The 19,523-nt window shown below is 42.1% G+C and overlaps 1 protein-coding gene across 4 annotated transcripts in view; it reads left to right on the top strand.

Annotated features, from left to right (window-relative positions):
• The window catches only part of LUZP2 (leucine zipper protein 2), a 488,403-nt gene that overhangs the window by 454,626 nt on the left and 14,254 nt on the right, over window positions 1–19,523 (top strand). For all 4 annotated transcript variants that reach the window (XM_025200387.1, XM_025200385.1, XM_025200386.1 and 1 more), the window contains one exon: window positions 3,820–3,906. In XM_025200387.1, coding sequence (XP_025056172.1) covers window positions 3,820–3,906 — 87 coding nt within the window. The remainder of the gene's footprint in view (window positions 1–3,819; window positions 3,907–19,523) is intronic.

The following is a 19,523-nucleotide window of genomic DNA, read 5'->3' as shown; positions in this document are numbered from 1 at the left end:
AAGTGCAGTGGGGTGTCACAATGTCCCCAGCAATCCTTAACACCCTCTCACTTGGAAAACTGGTTAGTGGACAGGACAGGTGTTCCTGGGCAACTGTGGCCAGATCTTGCCACAGCTGGCTGTGAGTTGCCCCATAGCCCAAGGGGTCGCAGTCCAGTGGCTCCATGTCATTGGTGAAATATGTAGCCACCGAAGCCTTGGTGCTACCTGCCCAAGACTGGGGTTTGGTGTGTCTGGACCCCGACATTGAAGCAAAGCCCTTGGCCCACATTGGTAGCAGTTGGTGTGGAAGAGACTGGCTGGTGCTGGGGTGCTGGCATGGGAAAGTGGATCCCCCTCTTCCACATCTCCTTGCCTCTGCCCTTTTTCCTCCCTGACTCTGTTTACCAGCACCTCCATCCAGTGATCAAGGGTTTTGGTGCTGCACATGCTCCCTTTCAACCTCGGGTCACATATGCCCACCAGCACATAGACCGTACTGGACTGCAATGTATCCAGCATTTTTTTGATGCCCTCCTCCACCTCTGGTGAAAGCAGCTTGCCCCAGTCAGGAACATTGATCCCCTGGAACTTCTCCATTTGGTTCTCAAGCTCCCTCACTACGGGATCACCTGGCTAAGGAGGGCATCACCAGCATTGAGGTACTCAGTATCCTCAAGAAACAGCTTGAAGACCATCAAGATCTGGGAAATGGTATCCCACTCCACTTTGTTAGGGGAGCTGCTGATCCCAATCTCCCTGAGCAAGGCTGTCTCATGGATGGCCTTCTGTTGCTCCACCAGCTTTTCCAGAATCAGGTATGTGGACTTCCACTGAGTCTCCACATCTTGTATGATTTTGTGCTTTGGGATGCTCAGCTCTGCCTGTTTCTTCTGCAGCATCTTGCCCCCCTTGATGCTGCAGTGGCAGTAGCCTGTCACCATCCTGCATTTTGAAATCATCTGGGTGCTAGTGATGGTGCCACCACTGGCAGTCCTGTCCCCCTCCAAGGCATCCCTGACTATGAGGTGCAACTTGTGTGCCACACAGTGGATGCCAACAAAGTTGGCATCATGGACTGCCTTGACCATATTGGCCCCATTGCCAGTGACCATGAACCTGCAGGTGAGCTCACCCTATCCAATGAGACAACACTGCACAATGCAGTTCATGGCCACCATGATCTCTATTGTTGTGTGGGACTCATCCATCACCTCGGCTTGAAGGAAAACCCACCAACAGCCTGACTGATGGCACCAATGCCCTGTGAGGGAGAGGTAGGCATGGTATCCACCCCGGCTGCTCCAGATGTCCAAGGTGAAGTGCAGTTACCTGTGGACCTGCCTTGCACAGCCCCTCCATCAAGTACTCCCTGCATGCCTCATACAGAGAGGAAGCCACCATCCTGTTAAAGGTGGTGCATGCAGGCACTTGGTAGTATGGGGCCATGAACCACCTGAACCCTTGCCACTCAACTAAGGAGGAGGGCTGACCATCCAGAACAAGCATCTCCTCAATGTTCTGGGTGACCTTACTTGCTTTTGGAATGCCCCCCACATTTGTCTCTGCCTTTTCCCCACCACTCCAGGGTAGCCTGCCTCTGCTTTATGGGGACGGGGGCTTTGGAGTGAGAGGGGGACTTCCGTTTGGGCACACTCCCACAGGTGCCAGGCTCAGAAGGAGCAAGGGCAGGGGGTGCTGCCTCCTGAGTTGCAGCAGCATCACCATGGTGGTGAAGTGTTCCACCTACTTGCCCTGCCTGATCTGCCTTCAGCCATGATGGCAGATAGCAAGCCTGGGATAATCTGCCACCTCAAAATGATCCCACACTACACTACCCACCCACTTCTGGATTGAGGGTGGGGATCCTGCCTTATCCCCCTCCTCAGCCGGCAGAGACACAACAACAGGAGGAGCTGACTCAGCTGAGACACTTGCCTCCACAACCTCAACCTCCTTTAAGGTGTTTTCCAAAGAAGGAGACCTGGCTCTAAGGGAACTTTGAGGGGTGTGGAGAACAAACTCAGATTTCCCCTTGTTCCCCAGAATGTCCTTTGCTAGGGTGCTCAGGTCTCCTGCTTCCAGATCCAGTTCCTCTGGCACTGGGAGGCTCACACTGGGAGATGAAATTGGGGTGGAGGAGGTACTGGTGCTAGTGGCTATTTCTGGTGTTAGGGGAGGTGGTGCAGGTGCAGGGACAGGTACTGCTCCCACCTCCTTGTTTCCATTGGCAGCAGAAGACTCATCACTGCCAGGAAAGAGGAAATGTCTGTTTGGGGGTGGGGGAGGACTTTCAGCTCTCCCCTTGCTCCCTCTAGCCCCTCTCCCTCCCCCGCCAGGAGACCTGGCACCTGCTTTTCCAGCATGCTTCATATTAATCTTTGCTGTGCTGGAAAATGTGTGTGTGTATGCAACTGTAATACCTCTTTTTCTGTCTGTGTGTATAACTAACTAATATCTCTTCTTCTCTGATTGCTGTATGTGTCTGACTAATATCTCGTCTCCGTTTGTGTGTGTAATAAATAATCTTAATATCTGTTCTTCTCTGATTACTATATGTGTCTGTAACTAACTAATATATATTCTTCTTTGTTTACTGCATGCGTGTGTGTGTGTAATGTATGTACTTTCCTGAACAGTGCTGGATCACACTAGCAGGGAAAACATAGCTTTCTTTTTAAAAAGTTGGGATAAAAAAAATAACAAGAACAAATAAGAGATTTTTGGGGGAAGAATAAGTTGAAAGAAATGGATTGGATAGGGATAAGTAGAGGGATTCTAGGCAAGGGTGATTAGTAAGCTGTATCCAATCCTTTCCAAGAAGACAGACTAGCAGGAGACTGACTAGGAAGCCAAGCCAGTCCAGTATTACCTTTCAGGTGCTGTTTCTTAGGCAGAAACAGCTCACAAAAGGGACAGAAAGGCTGCAGACAGAGGCTTATATGCTGCTTCTATGTCCCTTCCTCAGAGCACTGTGATTGGAAGGGGACTCAGGGAAAGATCAGTCAATGGCCAGCTACAGATGTCAGTCTTCCTCCCCCACCCCACCCCCTTCTCAGTTTCTGTTCCCCTGAAAGACTGCCTTTCAAACCACTGAATCCTTGAATCTTTTTCCAAATCTTTTGCAAATAGATTTGGATGTTCCAAATTGATTTGGAGGCGGGTTTTTTTCCTGATTTGGTGATTCGGCTTCTGAATTGGGCCAAAATGTCTCTGTATTGAATCAGTGCTGAAAGCTTCGCAAACCCCTATAAAATGGACACTTGTTGATGCCCAATTTGCCTTTAAAATAATTCTTCAGTTGTAATGATATATTTTCTTTTAATGTATTTGTTGTCTTATCCTCTACTATAGTTCTTGTGAAGGCTAAAAGAACCTGGAAATATTAACATTTATTCAAAACTACTCTGCTGATGTATCTACCTAACTATTGTATAAATTCCATATAAAACACTGTTCCAGATTTGTTTATTTTGTTCCAATATCGTTACTTCTTTGAGATGGTAGAGCGTATAAAACCAACTAGTCTTAAATGGCCAGTCATAAAGTTTTCTAGTGTAGAGGTGCTCTTAACAGCTCTAACACAAAGTAGCTGGATGCTACATCTTCCCCCAACCCAGACACACCTTTGCATAGAGGCAGGATGGGCAAACTGGGGGAGGCAACATAGCATATCTGCACTGGTAGAAAATACAAAGTAGATAGTAAATAACAATTATGATAGTCAATTATTTACAACTGATTCTGTGCACAAGCATGATTTTTGTGCGTGATATGTTTGTAACCCATGTGTATGTTTGATATAATTTTTTCACTTTCACTTCTCTTCCCTGTCTTCAGCAAAGTGCATCCACAGAGAAAGAGACCCTTCAAGTTGCCTCAGCAAAAGAAGGAAACCAAGGCATCCAGGAGTGTGATTCTCAGAACGTAAGATGAATCCACTTGGGAATAGGAGCTTAATATAAATAAAGTGCAAAGTTTCTTGTTTTTAAAGCTGTCTGTCTTTAACAATCAAGTTGGTCCATATATTTTACAAGCTGGCTATTCTACATTCTGATGCTGAAGAGCAGGTAAATCAATGAAGATGCATATCCTGGGTCTCTTTTAGGGATCAGTTTACAAGGTTTGTAAATCTGTTGTGAAGGTAAAGCAGTAAAGAGATGGAATAATGAGTTACAAGTTCAGCAGTCTATTTATTCCCAAAGTGGTTTGGTTGGAAAGCTTCTATAATACAGTAACACAGAGAATGTTGTTTATATAATCTTTCCATTAGTAAGCAGGAACATCTGTTGCAGTTGCTTATTTGGAGGGAGAGAGAGAGAGAGAGAGAGAACCTAAATGAGATGGTTACCTTGACCAGTAAAAGACGACAATGTAATCATTAAAGTGTGTTACTTAGTCTACCCCCAAGTTAGTGACTAGCAGAATGTATGATTCTTTCCATGATGTATCTGACAGAGGCCCCAAAATGTGAACCTTAATACAGACAAACTATACATAGAAGCAAAAACATTATACTCATTATTGTGAAAACTTAATCAATTTATTACAGCTCTTTAAAAACTAAAACAGGGAAGTGTTGCTTACAAAATGTCTCCTTTGAATGTCTCTGAATATTCCAAATGATGTTTACCAATATGACATTAACAAATATTCTGATGAGAAATGGGAAAACAGTAAGAAAAGTTTTAAGTTATCAATAATTGCACCTTGGATTGACCTTGTTGGCTAGGATACTGCCACTGTGCAAAGTAATAAAACATTGACTTCTCTTAAATGTAGTAACCTGAACGTAAGCGAATAGCCTGCTGGCAGTAATAATAGCAACACATTGCCTTTTTCATTCAAATTTGAACATGGATCATCAATCCATATGTGTGAACTCTTATGCAAGAGTTGCCTCACTCAGTACAGCAATGCAGCTGTTGGTGCACAGGAGCCATTTAACTGCATAAAAGACATGCTGTACTACAAGAACATACTACACAAAATTTAAAGTTATGAGAGAATTAGATTAACACTACAAGGTTGAGAGAACTGAGTCTGCTGCCTTCAGCTCTATAAAGTATCATGTCATGTGATAAATTGAATTTGTTTATCAGTGATACAAGTTTTAAAATGAGAATAAAGTTGTATAAATAAATAACACACACAATATTATTTGAGCAGCTGTAGTGAAACCATTACAGTGTATTGCTGAGCAATTAACATGTAGATACTTTGTTGTTTTATATGTCTGGTTGAAGATTTTCCATGGAAATATTTTTAGTGGAAAGAAAGAAAGAAAGAAAGGAAATGAATGTAGAAAACAATCTAGCCGAAAGCGATAAAAAATAACAAGATAATCAGAAATTCTACTTACTATGGTACCTCTGGGGAATGGTTATCTGTATGTATCATCATTCACTGTCCTGTGTGAATAGATATTCCCAGCCAAACCACATTTACTATGATGTTCCGTGAATCCCATCACAGAATCATAGAAAATTTGGGCTGGAAGGGACTTCAGGAGGGTCATCTAGTCCAGACCCCTGCTTAATGCAGGACCATCCCAAACTACATCATCCCAACCAAGGGTTTGTCTTGGCCAGGTCTTGAAAACCTCAAAGGATGGAGATTCCACAGCCTCTCTTGGTAACCTGTTCCTGTGCTTTACCACCCTCCTAGTGAGAAAATTATTCCTAATATCTAACCTAAACTTCCCTTCCTGCAACCTAAGAGGGTTGCTCCTTGCTCTGTCAACTGCCACCCCTTCGAACAGTCTAGCCCTATCTTCTTTTGAACCCCCTTCCAGGTAGTTGAATGCTTCTGTTAAATCCCCCTCTCAGTCTTCCCTTCTCTAAACTAAATAAACCCAGCTCCCTCAGCCTCTCCTCCTAAGTCATGTCCCCCAGCCCCCTCACCATTTTCATTGCCATCCACTGGAATATCCAATTTGTCCATATCCTTTCTATAGCGGGGGGGAGGGAGGACGGCCCTAAACCTGGACACAGTACTCCAGATTTGGCTGCACCAGTGCTAAATAGAGGGGGAATATCACTTCCCTTGATCTGCTGGCAACACTTTTACAAATGCAGCCCAGTATGCTGTTAGGCTTCTTGGCAACAAGGGCACATTGCTTTCTTAAATTCAGTTTGCTGTCCACTGTAACATTCAGATCCTTTTCTGTAGACTTGCTGCCCAGCCAGTCAGCCCCAAGCCTGTACCAGGGGATGGGATTGTTCCATCCTAAGTGCAGGACTTTGCACTTGTCCTTATTGAACCTCATGAGAGTCCTTTTGCCCCAATCCTTCAATTTGTCTAGATCACTCTGAATCCTCTCCCTACCCTCCAGCATCCCTCAGCTTGGTGTCATCTGCAAACTTACTGAGGGTGCACTCTATGCCATCTTTCAGGTTGTTGATGAAGATATTGAACAAAACAGGCCCCTGGAACACTCCATTTGATACTGGCTGCCAACTAGACATTGACCCATTGATTACTACCCTCTACATTCGATTCTGCGGCCAGTTTTCTATCTACCTTACAGTCCATTCATCCAGCACAGACTTCCTTAGCTTTCCTACAAGAATGTTGTGGGAGACTGTATCAAAAGCCTTGTTAAAATCAAGGTATATTACATCCACTGAGTCCCTGCATCCACGGAGCCAGTCATCTCATCATAGAAGGCAATCAGGTTGGTCAGGCATAACTTGGTGATTCCTTGCTGACTGTTTCTAATTACCTTCTTCTCCTCCAAGTGCTTAGAAGTGGATTCCTTGAGGATTTGCTCCACTATTTTGCCACGGAATGAGGTGAGGCTTACTGTTCTGTAGTTTCCTGCATCCTCCTTCTTCTCTTTCTTAAATATGGGAGCTATGTTTGCCTTTTACCAATCATCCGGGACCTCTCCTGATCGCCATAAGTTTTCAGTGATGATGGCCAGTGGCTCTTCAATCACAGCAGCCAGCTCACACAGTACTCCCAATAGAATCTGTCTACATATCCCTATCCAATCCATTTCTTTCAACTTATTCTTCCCCCAAAACTCCCCTTGGGTTCATCCCCTCTATTCCCATGGACTTATACATGTCCAGATTTTCTAAATAGTCCCTAACCTATTCTTTTACCACTGTTGGCTTCTCACCTTCTCCCCAAACTGTGCTGCCTGCTGCAATAGACAGGGAGCTGATCTTGCCTGTGAAGACTGAGGTGAAAAAGGCAATGAATACTTGAGCCTTTTCTTCATTCTCTGTCACTAGGTTGCCTCCCCTATCCAGTAAGGGATCAACAGTTTCCATGATCTTCCCACTGGTACTGACATACTTGTAGAAACCCTTCTTGTTACCCTTCACATCGCTTGCTAGCTGCAACTCCAATTGCTCTTTGGCCTTCCTGACTTCATGCCTGCCAGCCCAAGCAATAACTCTTCTTCCTGGACTCCTCTCCCCCTCAGACTAGGTCCCTATGGGATCCTGCCCATGAGTTCCCTGAGAGAGTGGAAGTCTGCTTCTCTGAAGTCCAGGATCCTTACTCTGCTGCTCTCCATCCTTCCTTTCCTCAGGATCCTGAACTCAATAATCCAGGAGAGGAGACCACAATCCATCACTGAAGTTGTAGTCAAGTTAGGAAGCCTAGCTTTACGAACAGTGGAAAATGGAGGCATGAAACAACAGATTTCAGGTTCTCAATAAGCACTTCCCCAGGATTTCCAAATAGAAATGTTCAATTTTCAATAGAAAGTTTTCAGCCATTTGGGGGATTTTTTCATTGTTTTGTCAAAGAGTTAAATATGTCCATGAACATTTCTGCCAACAGTTTTTGTTTGGTTTTGGATTTGGGGTTTTTTTTGTATTAATAGAAATTTTCTGAGACGGAAAAATGCATTCTCCAACCGGCCCAAGTTTTCAGTTTTTATAGAGCTCTAACTCAGACAAAACTATTAGTGAAACCTATATCTTGATAAGAACAAAATAAAAAAAATATTTAGAACTTCTTGATTTAGATCTCCAAAATAGTACATAGTTTAGAAACAATTATAAATATTGAAGTTTGAGATTTCAATAATCTAAAAAATGGCATATTTCTACAAATGGATAATTTGTTTTCGGTTTATTCTACTGAATGACCATGGACTTCAGAAATAGTACATGCTAAAAAGTCCTTTCCCCACCTCCATTTCCTTTCCACATCCTATTGCATTACCCACCCCATTCCATTAACTCTTCTGCCTCCTAACTTTATGTTTCTGCCTCCTGCCAACCCATCTCTTACACCTCACCCCAGAGCAGGGATAGAAGCCTGTCCTGGCTCACCAGCCCTGTAGTGGTAACTCAAAGCTGGAGCTCCTACTTAGGCCACTGCTCACCAGCCCTCTAGTGGCAAGGCATTTCTGTGCAGGTAGAGGCCAGTTAGAGAAGGTTTTTAGCCTTAAGGTGTGACTGCTCCAAATGTGAGCTACCACTAATATTAATCAATATTTGAGCAGCTCAAAGTGCAACATGTAACAAGGCCCTAAGAAAGCAGGTATAAAGAAAAGTACTTTACTGTAGAATTATTTGGGAATGATTCCAGTTGCTGGAAATAATTTGGAAAAGCCATGAAAGTATGGCAGAATGTGAAGTCCTCTGGGCAGCATTTATAAGCAATCCAGAGCAAAACTAGCTGCCTTTTTATGGTATAATTTAAAATATAAATTTTATCGAGATGACTATATTAGACTTGGAAATAGAGTACAAGGACAAACTAGGAGACAAGTCATCTTGGAACTTGAAAGAATATATATCTTTTCTGTTCCAAATAAAGATGAAAACGTGAAAATCCCCTAAAATATGTAAATTTGGAAGTGAATAGATTTCTTTCAATATGTTCTTATTCATTTTGTATTACTGCCAGATTTTATTTTTAGTCTCTAAAATAAAAGTAGTCAATTTGAGAGAGGGAAAAAAAAGTGAGAGAAAGCAACAAGTAAACTCTAACTGGGGTTGCGGGTGTTCAGTACCTTGAGGTATGTTACATGATTTAAGCAAAATCAGGACCTTAAATAGTCTCCTTTTTTTCTTTCATCTCTTCTATATATTACTAGATTAGGCCAAAACAGAAATTTGGTTGCATAATGGGTCTATAGAATTAGGGTTTATAAAGTTAAAGCCCAAACTAAATTATCACACTTTAGGACCATATTTGCATTACATTTGTATGATCCAAAACTGTCTTTCAAGAAACCTTTTGGAAGGAAAAAGAAAGCATACTCTTATATATTCATTGCAATTTTATGGTTACCTTACATCTTGGATAGACAATTAAGCAGGGAATCTTCTGTATTCTCTCTTTCAGAATTTTGCTATGAATTAATTTATTAATTATGATTGCATAGTGATGCAAATTTCTGAGTTGGTATTTTAGAGTTATCTTACCTCATTTAGTGTGAAAAGATTAGTGTTCAAAACTAAGTGCAAAAAAGGTGCTTACATAATTTAAATGTGCTAGTGCTATAAAATTTGTTGCAGGAAATACATTTGATGCAAGTTGTATAATAAACTAGATGGGAAAGGGAGTCATGACCCAGGGAAGCTATAATGAATGATGTACTGAGAACAGTCTCCACTGAACTAGGAGCACTTATAAAAAGAGGAAGTCATATTTTCTTTGTTGGAATATTGGATGGCCTATCTACAGTACTATTGAATATGTTGAGATTGAATAAAACTTTTTTTCAGTGCATATTTCACTTAAAAATGAAACTTACTGGGGACCTCATAACAAATTAATTTCTACCGTCATTTAAAGTCCTAAGAATTTACATATCCCATTGTACTGGGCAGGAGCTTCATTCATTTACTCAAAAATCTCTCTTTCATATTTTCTCCAGAGTATGGATAACCAGTGCCAGGGGGCATATTTGCTCCATCCAACAAGCCACATTTGGGCCCTCTAGTATCGGGGTTTTCAACCTTTTTGGGTCACTGTATCCCCAGTGGTCAGTCAAGAAGGCAGGAGTCCCCTAGCACCAGACGAGGTGGGGGGGATTCCCCCAGCGGCCAATAGGTGACTCGGGGTGGGAGCAGAAATGCCAGTGGCGGCACCTGCTGCCAAGTACCCCCTGAGGCCATTAGAAGTGCCCCTGGGGTATGCGTACCCCCAGTTGAAAATCCCTGCTCTAGTAAAATAAATCTCTGGATAACTGAAAGAAAATAAGGATAATATTTGGTGGACCCATCTGTATTATAATTTTAAAAACAACAATAGGTCTGTATGATTTTGGCTTAACAAATGAACAAAATGAAGGCCATAAAGGATGCTGGTAAGAAAACAAAAACTGGTGGAACTGAATACTTTACAAATCTACAGATATTGCAGTGACATAAGATATTGATAGCGCCCCTGCCTCTTCTGCTCTTTTTCTGCTGTAAACTATAGGATGGTTGTTGTTAGGTATATCATGATGATTGTGGTGTGTGAGGGTTAGGGTCAATTGTTGAAGAGTTGTTTGTTGTTGTCTTTGTAGGGGTTTACACTCAATGACACAGATTTCTTCCAGCCCTATGTTATGAATAATGAAAACATGATAGTGCTGGTAGGAGTACAGGGTTTTTTATTAGGATTGAATGTAGTTGAGACGTCCACATTACTCACAAAAGACAAAGTGAGTTATGTCCATTATCCAAAATGAGATCAAACAAAGTTTTTTAAACTATGCCATTCCATAACATATGGTATATATAGTACATACTGTATAAAAAGTGAGATTTTTTTCAAGTGTTGATTTTTTTTTTTTTTTTAAGAAAGTGCAACTTTTTTGATCTTTTCAAGTGTAAAGCCCTGTGATTAACTCCTTTACATGAATGGGAAAAAATTATACCTATACATTTTTGAAAACTGGAAAATGCTCTAAAATCCTATTCTTCAATAAGCAATGCCATTATTTTAAAGATCATATCTCAGAAGTTGGCAGGTGGAAAAATATGTGGCAATTGATAATATTAGGGTTAATTTTTCAAATAAATAGGATTAAGGCCAAGCTAAAAACCAAGGTCTTAATAATTGCTCTCAGAAGCAGGATGTTGCTAAGAAACCTAGAATTTAGCACTTCAGCAATACTTTTCTCAGATTCCAAGACAAAAAATCCTCTAATTGTTTATCTGATAAACAATATCTAATGTATTTTATAGATTTACTTTATTCTTTCGAATATGATGCCCTTGAACTTGACATTTACCCAGAACAGATTTACAGAAATATAACTTTAATGGTAGCTCTTTTAATCAGTCTTTTTACTACCTTCTTAAAAAATCAAATAAGACGCAGGTGATGTTTAGAAAAAATAATGGATTTTAAAAACCATGTCTTCAAAGGAATATATTCCTCTGATAAGAACTGATTTCTCTGGAAGAATATGTAATATTTCAGACTTCTAAAGCATAGAAAAGAAGGTAAAAGACTTACTAAAAATATCAACAGCAGTGTACCTTTTTCTAATATAATCATAGCCACATATCTTGATTGTTTGTAAATTACTAAACCAAACTGAAGTTTTTATTTATGGCATTTGGGTATTTTGATTCATGACTGAATTTTATCTCTAGAATGAATGCAGTTTCATACAATTTAATTTTTAGGTGGGATCTTTAAATTTGGAAATTAGATATATTTAATGTCTCTATCATTGCTAAAATCTTCATGGGGCATACTTGAATGACTTCAAGTGTTTTGGGCATCTTAAATACTAACATCTGGACTTCTTTAAATACATTGTAATTTTTCTTAGTCAAGACTAGGATCTGGACCCTAGTGTCAGTTTTCTTTTAAACATTCCTGACATTAAGCCTAGGTACAGACATTACACGTATTGCACTTTTAGCAAGCAGAAAGTGCTCTAAAGCCATAACTGAACAGACATTCATGGCACTTAGAGTGCTTAACCTTTGATGGATGAGGTATTGGATTAAAATGCTTTCTTTTAGAATGATTTATCAAAAATCTGTGCCAGATCCCATTGAGAGTTAACTTAGAGTGCAATCACCATCCCAGTGCAGAGCTTCACTCTAGCCTTGGGCAGAGCCCTACCCCCTTAGCAGTCATTGACCCTAGTCAGTGACAGGCTCTTAGCCTAGCTGTGCCTGGTTGGTGGCAGGTGGGAGAAGGGAGGTTTCTGTCCCTGCAGCCATGCAGCTCCCTGTAGTGTGCTCCAGCCCAGTCAGGGGTGCTGCAGGGGAAGGAGTCCAGGGTCCCTCTCCCAGTAGCTGCATGGACTGGTTCCATGCAGCAGAGAGGCTCCATTTCCCCAGGCTCTTGGCTACAGCTGGGGAACTGAACATCTCTGCTGTATAGGTTACCACCCCTTCAAGCTTGCAGGCTCTCAGGTCAGGTCCTGTGGCAGTGAGAAGCCCCCACAGGGTCTGTGGGGGCCTAGGGAAGCCTAGCACAGGGTAAAAAGACTCCCCAACCCCAGGAAAACTTCCCTGCAGGCACGTGGCCAGAAGAGGAACCAATGCTGTGGCCACGCGAGCTGGCATTTCACCGGCTTTTCAAACAGCTGCTTCCTGGGTGGGGAAGCCCTGAGCCAATGGCAGCAGCAGGAGATGCCACTACAGGAAGGTTTAAAAACCCTGCCAGAAGCTGGCAGGGTGGTGGGGGAGGAGAGCCAGCCAGCCGGCCGGCCGGCCGGCCGCAGCAGCAGCCGCAGCAGCATGCCAGGCATGGGGTGACTCTGGCTGCTGGCAGGGACATTGCTGCAGGCACGGAGCCTGACTCCAGAGTTGGGGAGTTAGTGTCCCTGCGTTAGGCTGGGGAGGATTCATTCTCCCCTGCCACCAGCTACCTTCCTGATGTCAGGAGTCCAGCCCTCGGGCACCAGGGTCTGGGGCTCCAGCAGCTTTGATGAAAAAAAAAAAAAAGAAAAAGGAAAAGAAGGGGAGAAACTAACAGAGCCATAGTCACTGCCCGACCCCTCAGGAAAAGGGGCTTATAGGGGCATGGAGGATCTACACTGGCAACACCCAAGCAGCTGGTGAGTGGATGTGGTGTAGGGGAGATGGAGCCCTGAGAAGCATCAAGACACAACTGTAAGTACCTCCATCTCCGGGTTCCCCTCTGAGAAGAACACCACTGCATCCCTCCTTTCACCTAATAAACCCAATAACATCAAGTTGTGGCAGGTGAGTTGAGGTTGGGGAGAGGTCCCAGTAAGAGAGGACGGTACAATATTCGTCACATTCACTAAAGTTGCCACAGGTCCACATGTCAACAAGTAGCCTGGGGAAACAGAGCCTGTCTGCTGCATAGAACCCCCAAACTTGCAGGCATGGGTCTTGGTTGGGGGCCAGGCTGAGTCCATGGAGCAGAGATTCTCTGTTTCCCTGCCCTCTCACCTCCCCAGCCACAGGTGCTGACAGTAGCCAGCTGGTGGGAGGGTGAACTGGGGGAGGGGGGCCTCACTGGCCACACAGGGGTGTCTGGTTGCTCAGCTACTCCCCCAGCCTCCTGGGATGTGTGTGGCAGCACCTCCAGGCTGCTGCATGCAGCCTGTGCAAGCAGGCTCCAAGCCCCCTATATTTACAGCACTTCTGCCTCAGGCTCCTTAACATCTGTACTTAACCTAAATTAGTTTAATCTGAAGAATCTTGTTACTACATCTCTTCCATTTTATCCAATGAAATATTTTTGAGTGGCTAGCTCTCTAGTTGTCTTAATTTGCCTTTGCAAACGTGTTACTAATTTAATTTACTTCCTTTATTTTCCTGCTCTAAACAAGTGCTACAAATTCATTAATCATTCACCCACAGAGGATACAGCTTTGGACTAAACTATATACATGTTTCTAAGCAACCATGGCATTTAGCTTCATAATTTTTTATTAGTCTAAACAGCTGAGCTTTGATCATTCTCCCACACTCATCCATTGTAGTAACAAGAGAAAAGTAAATGCGTTACTGTAACAAATTTCATTTGAGGTTGATTGAGTTCTTAATCTGACTATAATTATCCCATGTTGCCTAAATGAAGACTATGAGGGTCATGAATAGTTAAAACAATTTGACTTTAACTGTCAAGCAATTATACTAAATACCTAAAATAAGTAAGTTAGATTAACAAAAAACTGTAAGGAGCTGTGAAAACACTCAAGTATTTTACATGTATTTCACTTAATTATCGTCTGCAATAAGCTCTTTGCAGAATGACAGAAGATTTATATATGAGACATTATGATATTTGATGAGAGGGCATGGATAAATATATTCCTGTATAAAATATGGAATTAATTTTGTTATTGAGGTTATTTACAACACAGACTATTTCTCAAGAGACAGAACATCTATCCTATCTTACAATTGTTATGCCATATTTAAAAAAAAAATCATGAAGTAGTATTTAGATATGAAATTTGTGCATTTTGAAATCCAATACAAAGTATAAAACTTGTACAAGTACAAATATTAATGGAGGTGTAGGGATTATCACCAGAAATGAGACTGAAAGTGTAAGTTAAAGTCTTCAGTGGGTATAAGTGGATGAAGCTGCTGATTTCAATGAATTTTCACTTCCTTATTCCAGTGCAAAATTGGTCTTGGCAGTATCAGGTCACCTTAGGCCTTATATTACATATATTACACAATTAACTGGTTGATTGCATGATATATTTAGACCAGCCATATGTGCAAAGTAATCATCACTCCAGAAAAATGTTCATGTAGCTATAAAAAAGAGTCAACCGGTTATAAAGTTAGTACTTGAAAATGTGTAACAACTTTACAGCTAGTTTCTATCCAGCTACAATTTGAACTAGTAGCAGGACCTTTAGAAACCAAAGACACTACCATATTTACCCAAATCCAAAACAATTTCAATTTAACACAGTTTCCCCAATAATTGAAATCTATACATTGACAATTATAAATGTTATAGTTTGACTCCTACCATGTGCCTGCCCCCTATCATGTCCCACCTGGCCCTCCATTCCTGTACCTGGTCCCCACTGCCCGGGCCCAACTTTTGCCCCTGTGCCTGTGCTTGGCCCCCCTGATTCCCTGTCTCCCCCACTTCCTGCTCTCCCCTTACAACCTGCCCATCCCTTGCCATCCTGTGCTTTCCCTTCCACCACTCCCTGATTACTTCTTCCCCCTTACTTTCTGCTACAGCATTGCTCCTCTGAGGCAGTCAGTGGTAGCATGGCCTTGGCTCAGGCCCGTCACATCCCAGCCTGGGAGAATCAGTGTCAGCTCTGGACTGGGCTGCATCAGAGCTGAAGGCACCAGGCTGGAGGTAAAGGGGAGGGGGCAGGATCAGGAGAGGGAGGAAGGCTATAGCAGGGGATCAGACTGTTGGGGAGGCAGGGGTAGGGAGGAAGACACAGTCATAGGGGCCAGGGGGTGGAGAGGGCAGGTTACAGGTCCTCTCCCACACACACACCATGGCCTCTGCACTTCCCTGGGGCACATGCCACTTCCCCTACCAAATGAGCCATTCTAGCATAGGTCAGGCAATGGCTTAGTTTCAGCTTCAGCCCCAAACTGGAGCCAAAATTTGAGCTGACCACAGTGTGCCTTGTGTTGGTACTCAAATCCGAGACAGGGCTTCTTTTCTCCATGCTGACTGATGGGGGAAAAAAAAAACTCATCTTGGATTCAAGTAAATACAGTAACATAAAAAGACTGGGCACCAACACACAAGCAGCGAGGCTGCTCTGATGTGCACAAGATCAATTAATCAAGCCTGCTGGAGCATTGTAATTGCAGTACTCAAGCATCTCATGTATCAGTCCTGGCTCTTAAAAATGGCAGAGAGGGTACTTTAACTAAAGCTCATCAAGCAAGCTTTAGTTAAAGCATTCCCACTGCCTTTTTTAAGCACCAGGATATTGATACATGAGATGCTTTAGATGCTTTAAGTAGAGAGCCACTCTAATTAAAGCATCTCCCCCAACCTCCGACTCGTAGAGCATGTGCATATGGCCACTCTTCCTAGCATGCTAGGCAAAGTAAAGAACATGTAGCATCCAGTGTAGAAAGAAACTAATATGACAGGAAGTCTATGCACTTAATGCACTATTGTTGAAAATGGACAAGCCACTCTCAGCTGCTCTTGTAAGGCTCAGTTGTATTCATCTTGAAGTTAAATTTAGGCCTGTCATCATTGGATCAGTGTGAAATATTTGTAGGGGAAGAAATTACATGAAATTTGATCATATTTTGATACAATTTCAAACTATAAACTTAGTTAACTGGAAAGTTTGGTCAAGTTAATGGTCTGTTTGATCACTTCTGGTCCCTTTATAGTTCTGAACTGAATCTATACACATTTTTTCTTTCCATGTGGCTTTATCATGAAACAAGTGAAACCTAGCAGTTTGTACCTAAGTTTATCATTTAAAGTTTTAGGCAATTTAAGAAAGTTATTCCAGAAAAAAAATTGTGGAGTCAAACTTACATAACCCAAACCCAAAGAGGTATTTGGCCTCTACTGGGTAAAACAAAGAAACTCTGTCCTAATATGTATACAAGTTTTATACCAGATTAATTTCATTGGCATTATAAATGTTACTTCTAATTTATGCATATGTAAGTAAGAGAACAACCTGTTTTTTTCAGACATGTTCGCACTTTATTCTTCAGTGCAGTATAAATATGCTTGGATACTGGAATTAGTCTAGCAAAGATAGACTGGTGACTTAGCAAATTTACCTAGTTTGTGGATTAATTAGGTTGCCTAGAGCTTTTTGCTCCCATTACTAGACTTAGTCCTGTACCCAAGCTAGATCTCTTAGTTTCTGTTACATATATAACAGCCATAACATATGAAGCTTTAACACTAAGGCTTCATATGGATATTACACTTAGAAGTTTGGGGTATTAGATTGGGTTAAAAAGGTGATTAAATACGTGCCAGGAGCCTGACCTAAGGTAAATCATGGGAAGGAGACAGGCAGACAAGATTGGCGGGGCAGTGGGGCCTGCAGGGAAGTTTGGGAGGTAGTAGGGTCTGTGGGGTGGATTTGCGGGGATCAAAGAAGCTAGCAGGGTCCACAGGGAGTTAGAAGGATGGGGGTTGTGAGGGGGTGGGGGAGACTAGAAGAGTTTGGTGGGATCAGGAGGCTAGCAGGATCCACAAAGGAACTTGGGATATCAGGGAGGGTGCAGGAGGGTGGAATTGGAGAGCCTTTCCAACCCTGACAAACCCCCTTAGACTTTTCCAGCCCTCTTAATGCTGCCAAGCCACCCCCAGTACCATAGGTTGCTCCTGTGGCCAGTTTTACTGATGTTTGCAGGTGCCAGGAGCCCAATTAAAGGAAGTCAGTGTGGAGGTAGCACTGGGTTAATAGGGTAGGCTGGTGGCTTCACAGAGGGGATTGTTAGAATCTGTGGGGAAGGGGCTCTCTCCCCACCCCCAACCCCCCCCCCCGAGCCCTCCTTCTCCTCCAGACAAACAAACCTCCTTTGTTCCCACCCACTCCTACCCCCATCCCAATTTACTTCATTTGGCTCCTAGCACCGCCAAACACTAGTACAACCAGCAGCAGGAGCAGCTTGTGGAATTAGAGGGTTTGGCAGCCTTTGGGGGAGCTGGCTGATTTGTAAGGGGGCCGGGGAGTTGTCTGTCTTGGAGTGGGGGAAGGGGTTGGGGATTTCCCAGCCCTGAGGCTACACTCAAAATGTGTGCAACCAATCAGTTAGATTGGTCTAACTATGCCTGATCTAATTTTAGGGTACCTCCAAGATAAACTTAAGTTACATAGGGTTGGTCATTTTTTGACTGATCTAACCTTCCTGGAACTTCTGTATAGTTCACACTTAGATCAACCTAACCTGGGATCTAAATGTAAGGTCCATGTGTGGGTAAATTAAGTTAGATCTGGTGGCCATTTTTAACATGAGCTAACCTCTTCCAAACCTCCCTGAACACCTGTACCCACCCTAAAAGTCAGTTCTAAGCTCACTGAACCAATGGGAGTTTCTGTATTGACATTAATGAGATATCAGATGTATGATAGATAGGCTAAAGAGTGAAGTCATGCCAGTCATATTGTTTTAGCAATGAAGGAAATATGCCTTTACTTAGATGAATCAGTAGAATCCTGCTAGCTTATACTTGTATTTCATTCCACCCGAATTGAAACAAAAGGTCTGATTTACAGTATGTGGTTTTCTTATCGAGTGTCTTGATTCCCTGATTCCCTGAATGTCTTGATTCCTTGATTCCCTGATTTAGCTGAATGCTTTTGTAGTTATGTTGTGATACAGTTAGCAGCTCAAACTGCAGAGGTGCAAAGTCAAGGGACATGCAGAATTCTAATACTCACTTTTTAATTTTTTTTTTAATGAAGATGCATACTTGGCTGATTCACTTTCATAATTTACACATCCAGCTGTGCACCTCTCTCCATCTTCTGTATAATTCATGGGTTCAGCTGAATTCTATAGCTGCTGAATTTTTGCATACTTTACTGATCAAGCTGCATATTTCATCACTTGAATTTTAGCACAGAGGTACTTTGCTGATCAAACTGCATAGTAAACTGATGAAGATGGACTCATTTTTTAAAGCTTATGCCAGACCCTGATTGTCCTATCTGCTTTAATATCTCACTTTGCTATTCAGATTCCTTTGTCTTTCTATATATAAAAATGGATTATTTTAGGCAGCAGGCATTACACCATGAATACTTTTATTTTGCAAATACAATGAAGAGTTTGTTATTTTTTTTTTTAATCTTCACATGGAGAAAGTGAATTGAGCCCTTATCACCAATAAATTCAGCCTTTGAAAGCATTTCTCCATTATTTAGAAGGAAAAAATTAATAATCTTTCCTTTTTTGATGAGATTCAGAACACAAGTTAAATCATAAAAAACAAGAATTCCTAACAAGACTAAATTTTAATGAGACATTGAAGGGGGAATATGCAATTAGAATGGAAAATTCTGTAACAATAATGCAATAAGGTAGCAGCAGCAGCAAAGAAAATAACTTTATTAATCACTGCATTCGTTTTTTGGGGTTTTTTTCTTTACGTTTGTGTTCTGGGAGCAGAACCTACACAGCTGTCTGCACTCAAAACTCCTATCAACTTTAATGAGAGTTCTGTACAGAGTGCACTACAGGGGCTGGGTCCTTCATAGCTAATTGAGGACTCAAGCAACATAATGACTGCAGCATCTATAACATTTCTAAGTTATGTGCCCCTAGATCAGTAATATTGTAGACAGACTAAGTAACATTTTAGACAGACTCTAAAGACAATGAGAACCTCAGAGAGCACAAACTGCGTAAGGACTTCAGGATTTTTCCACAGTTAATACAATATGGAGTTTAATCAGTGGTTCATTATCTACTGGTGATCACCAGTTTGCTGTAGGGTATGTATAATTACTCTTTGAACTGAAAAGTAGTTAACTGTATTGTAACAGAGTGCTGCTGCTTTGTGGATTAGTGATGTTGTGCCAAGGCTTAGGAGGCAGGAGACCTTGATTTTTTTTTTTTTATTTGTAATCCAGAAGCTCCTGATCTCTGACTCACAGAGCTATTGTGAGGACTGACTCATTGTTTAATTAAAAAAAAATAATTCAGTGA

The sequence above is a fragment of the Alligator sinensis genome, unplaced genomic scaffold, assembly GCF_000455745.1.
Source record: "Alligator sinensis unplaced genomic scaffold, ASM45574v1 scaffold165_2, whole genome shotgun sequence".
In the NCBI taxonomy this organism is placed as follows: domain Eukaryota; kingdom Metazoa; phylum Chordata; order Crocodylia; family Alligatoridae; genus Alligator; species Alligator sinensis.
The sequence above is the reverse complement of the archived record's forward strand: the minus strand, read 5'-3'. Positions and strand labels throughout refer to the sequence as shown.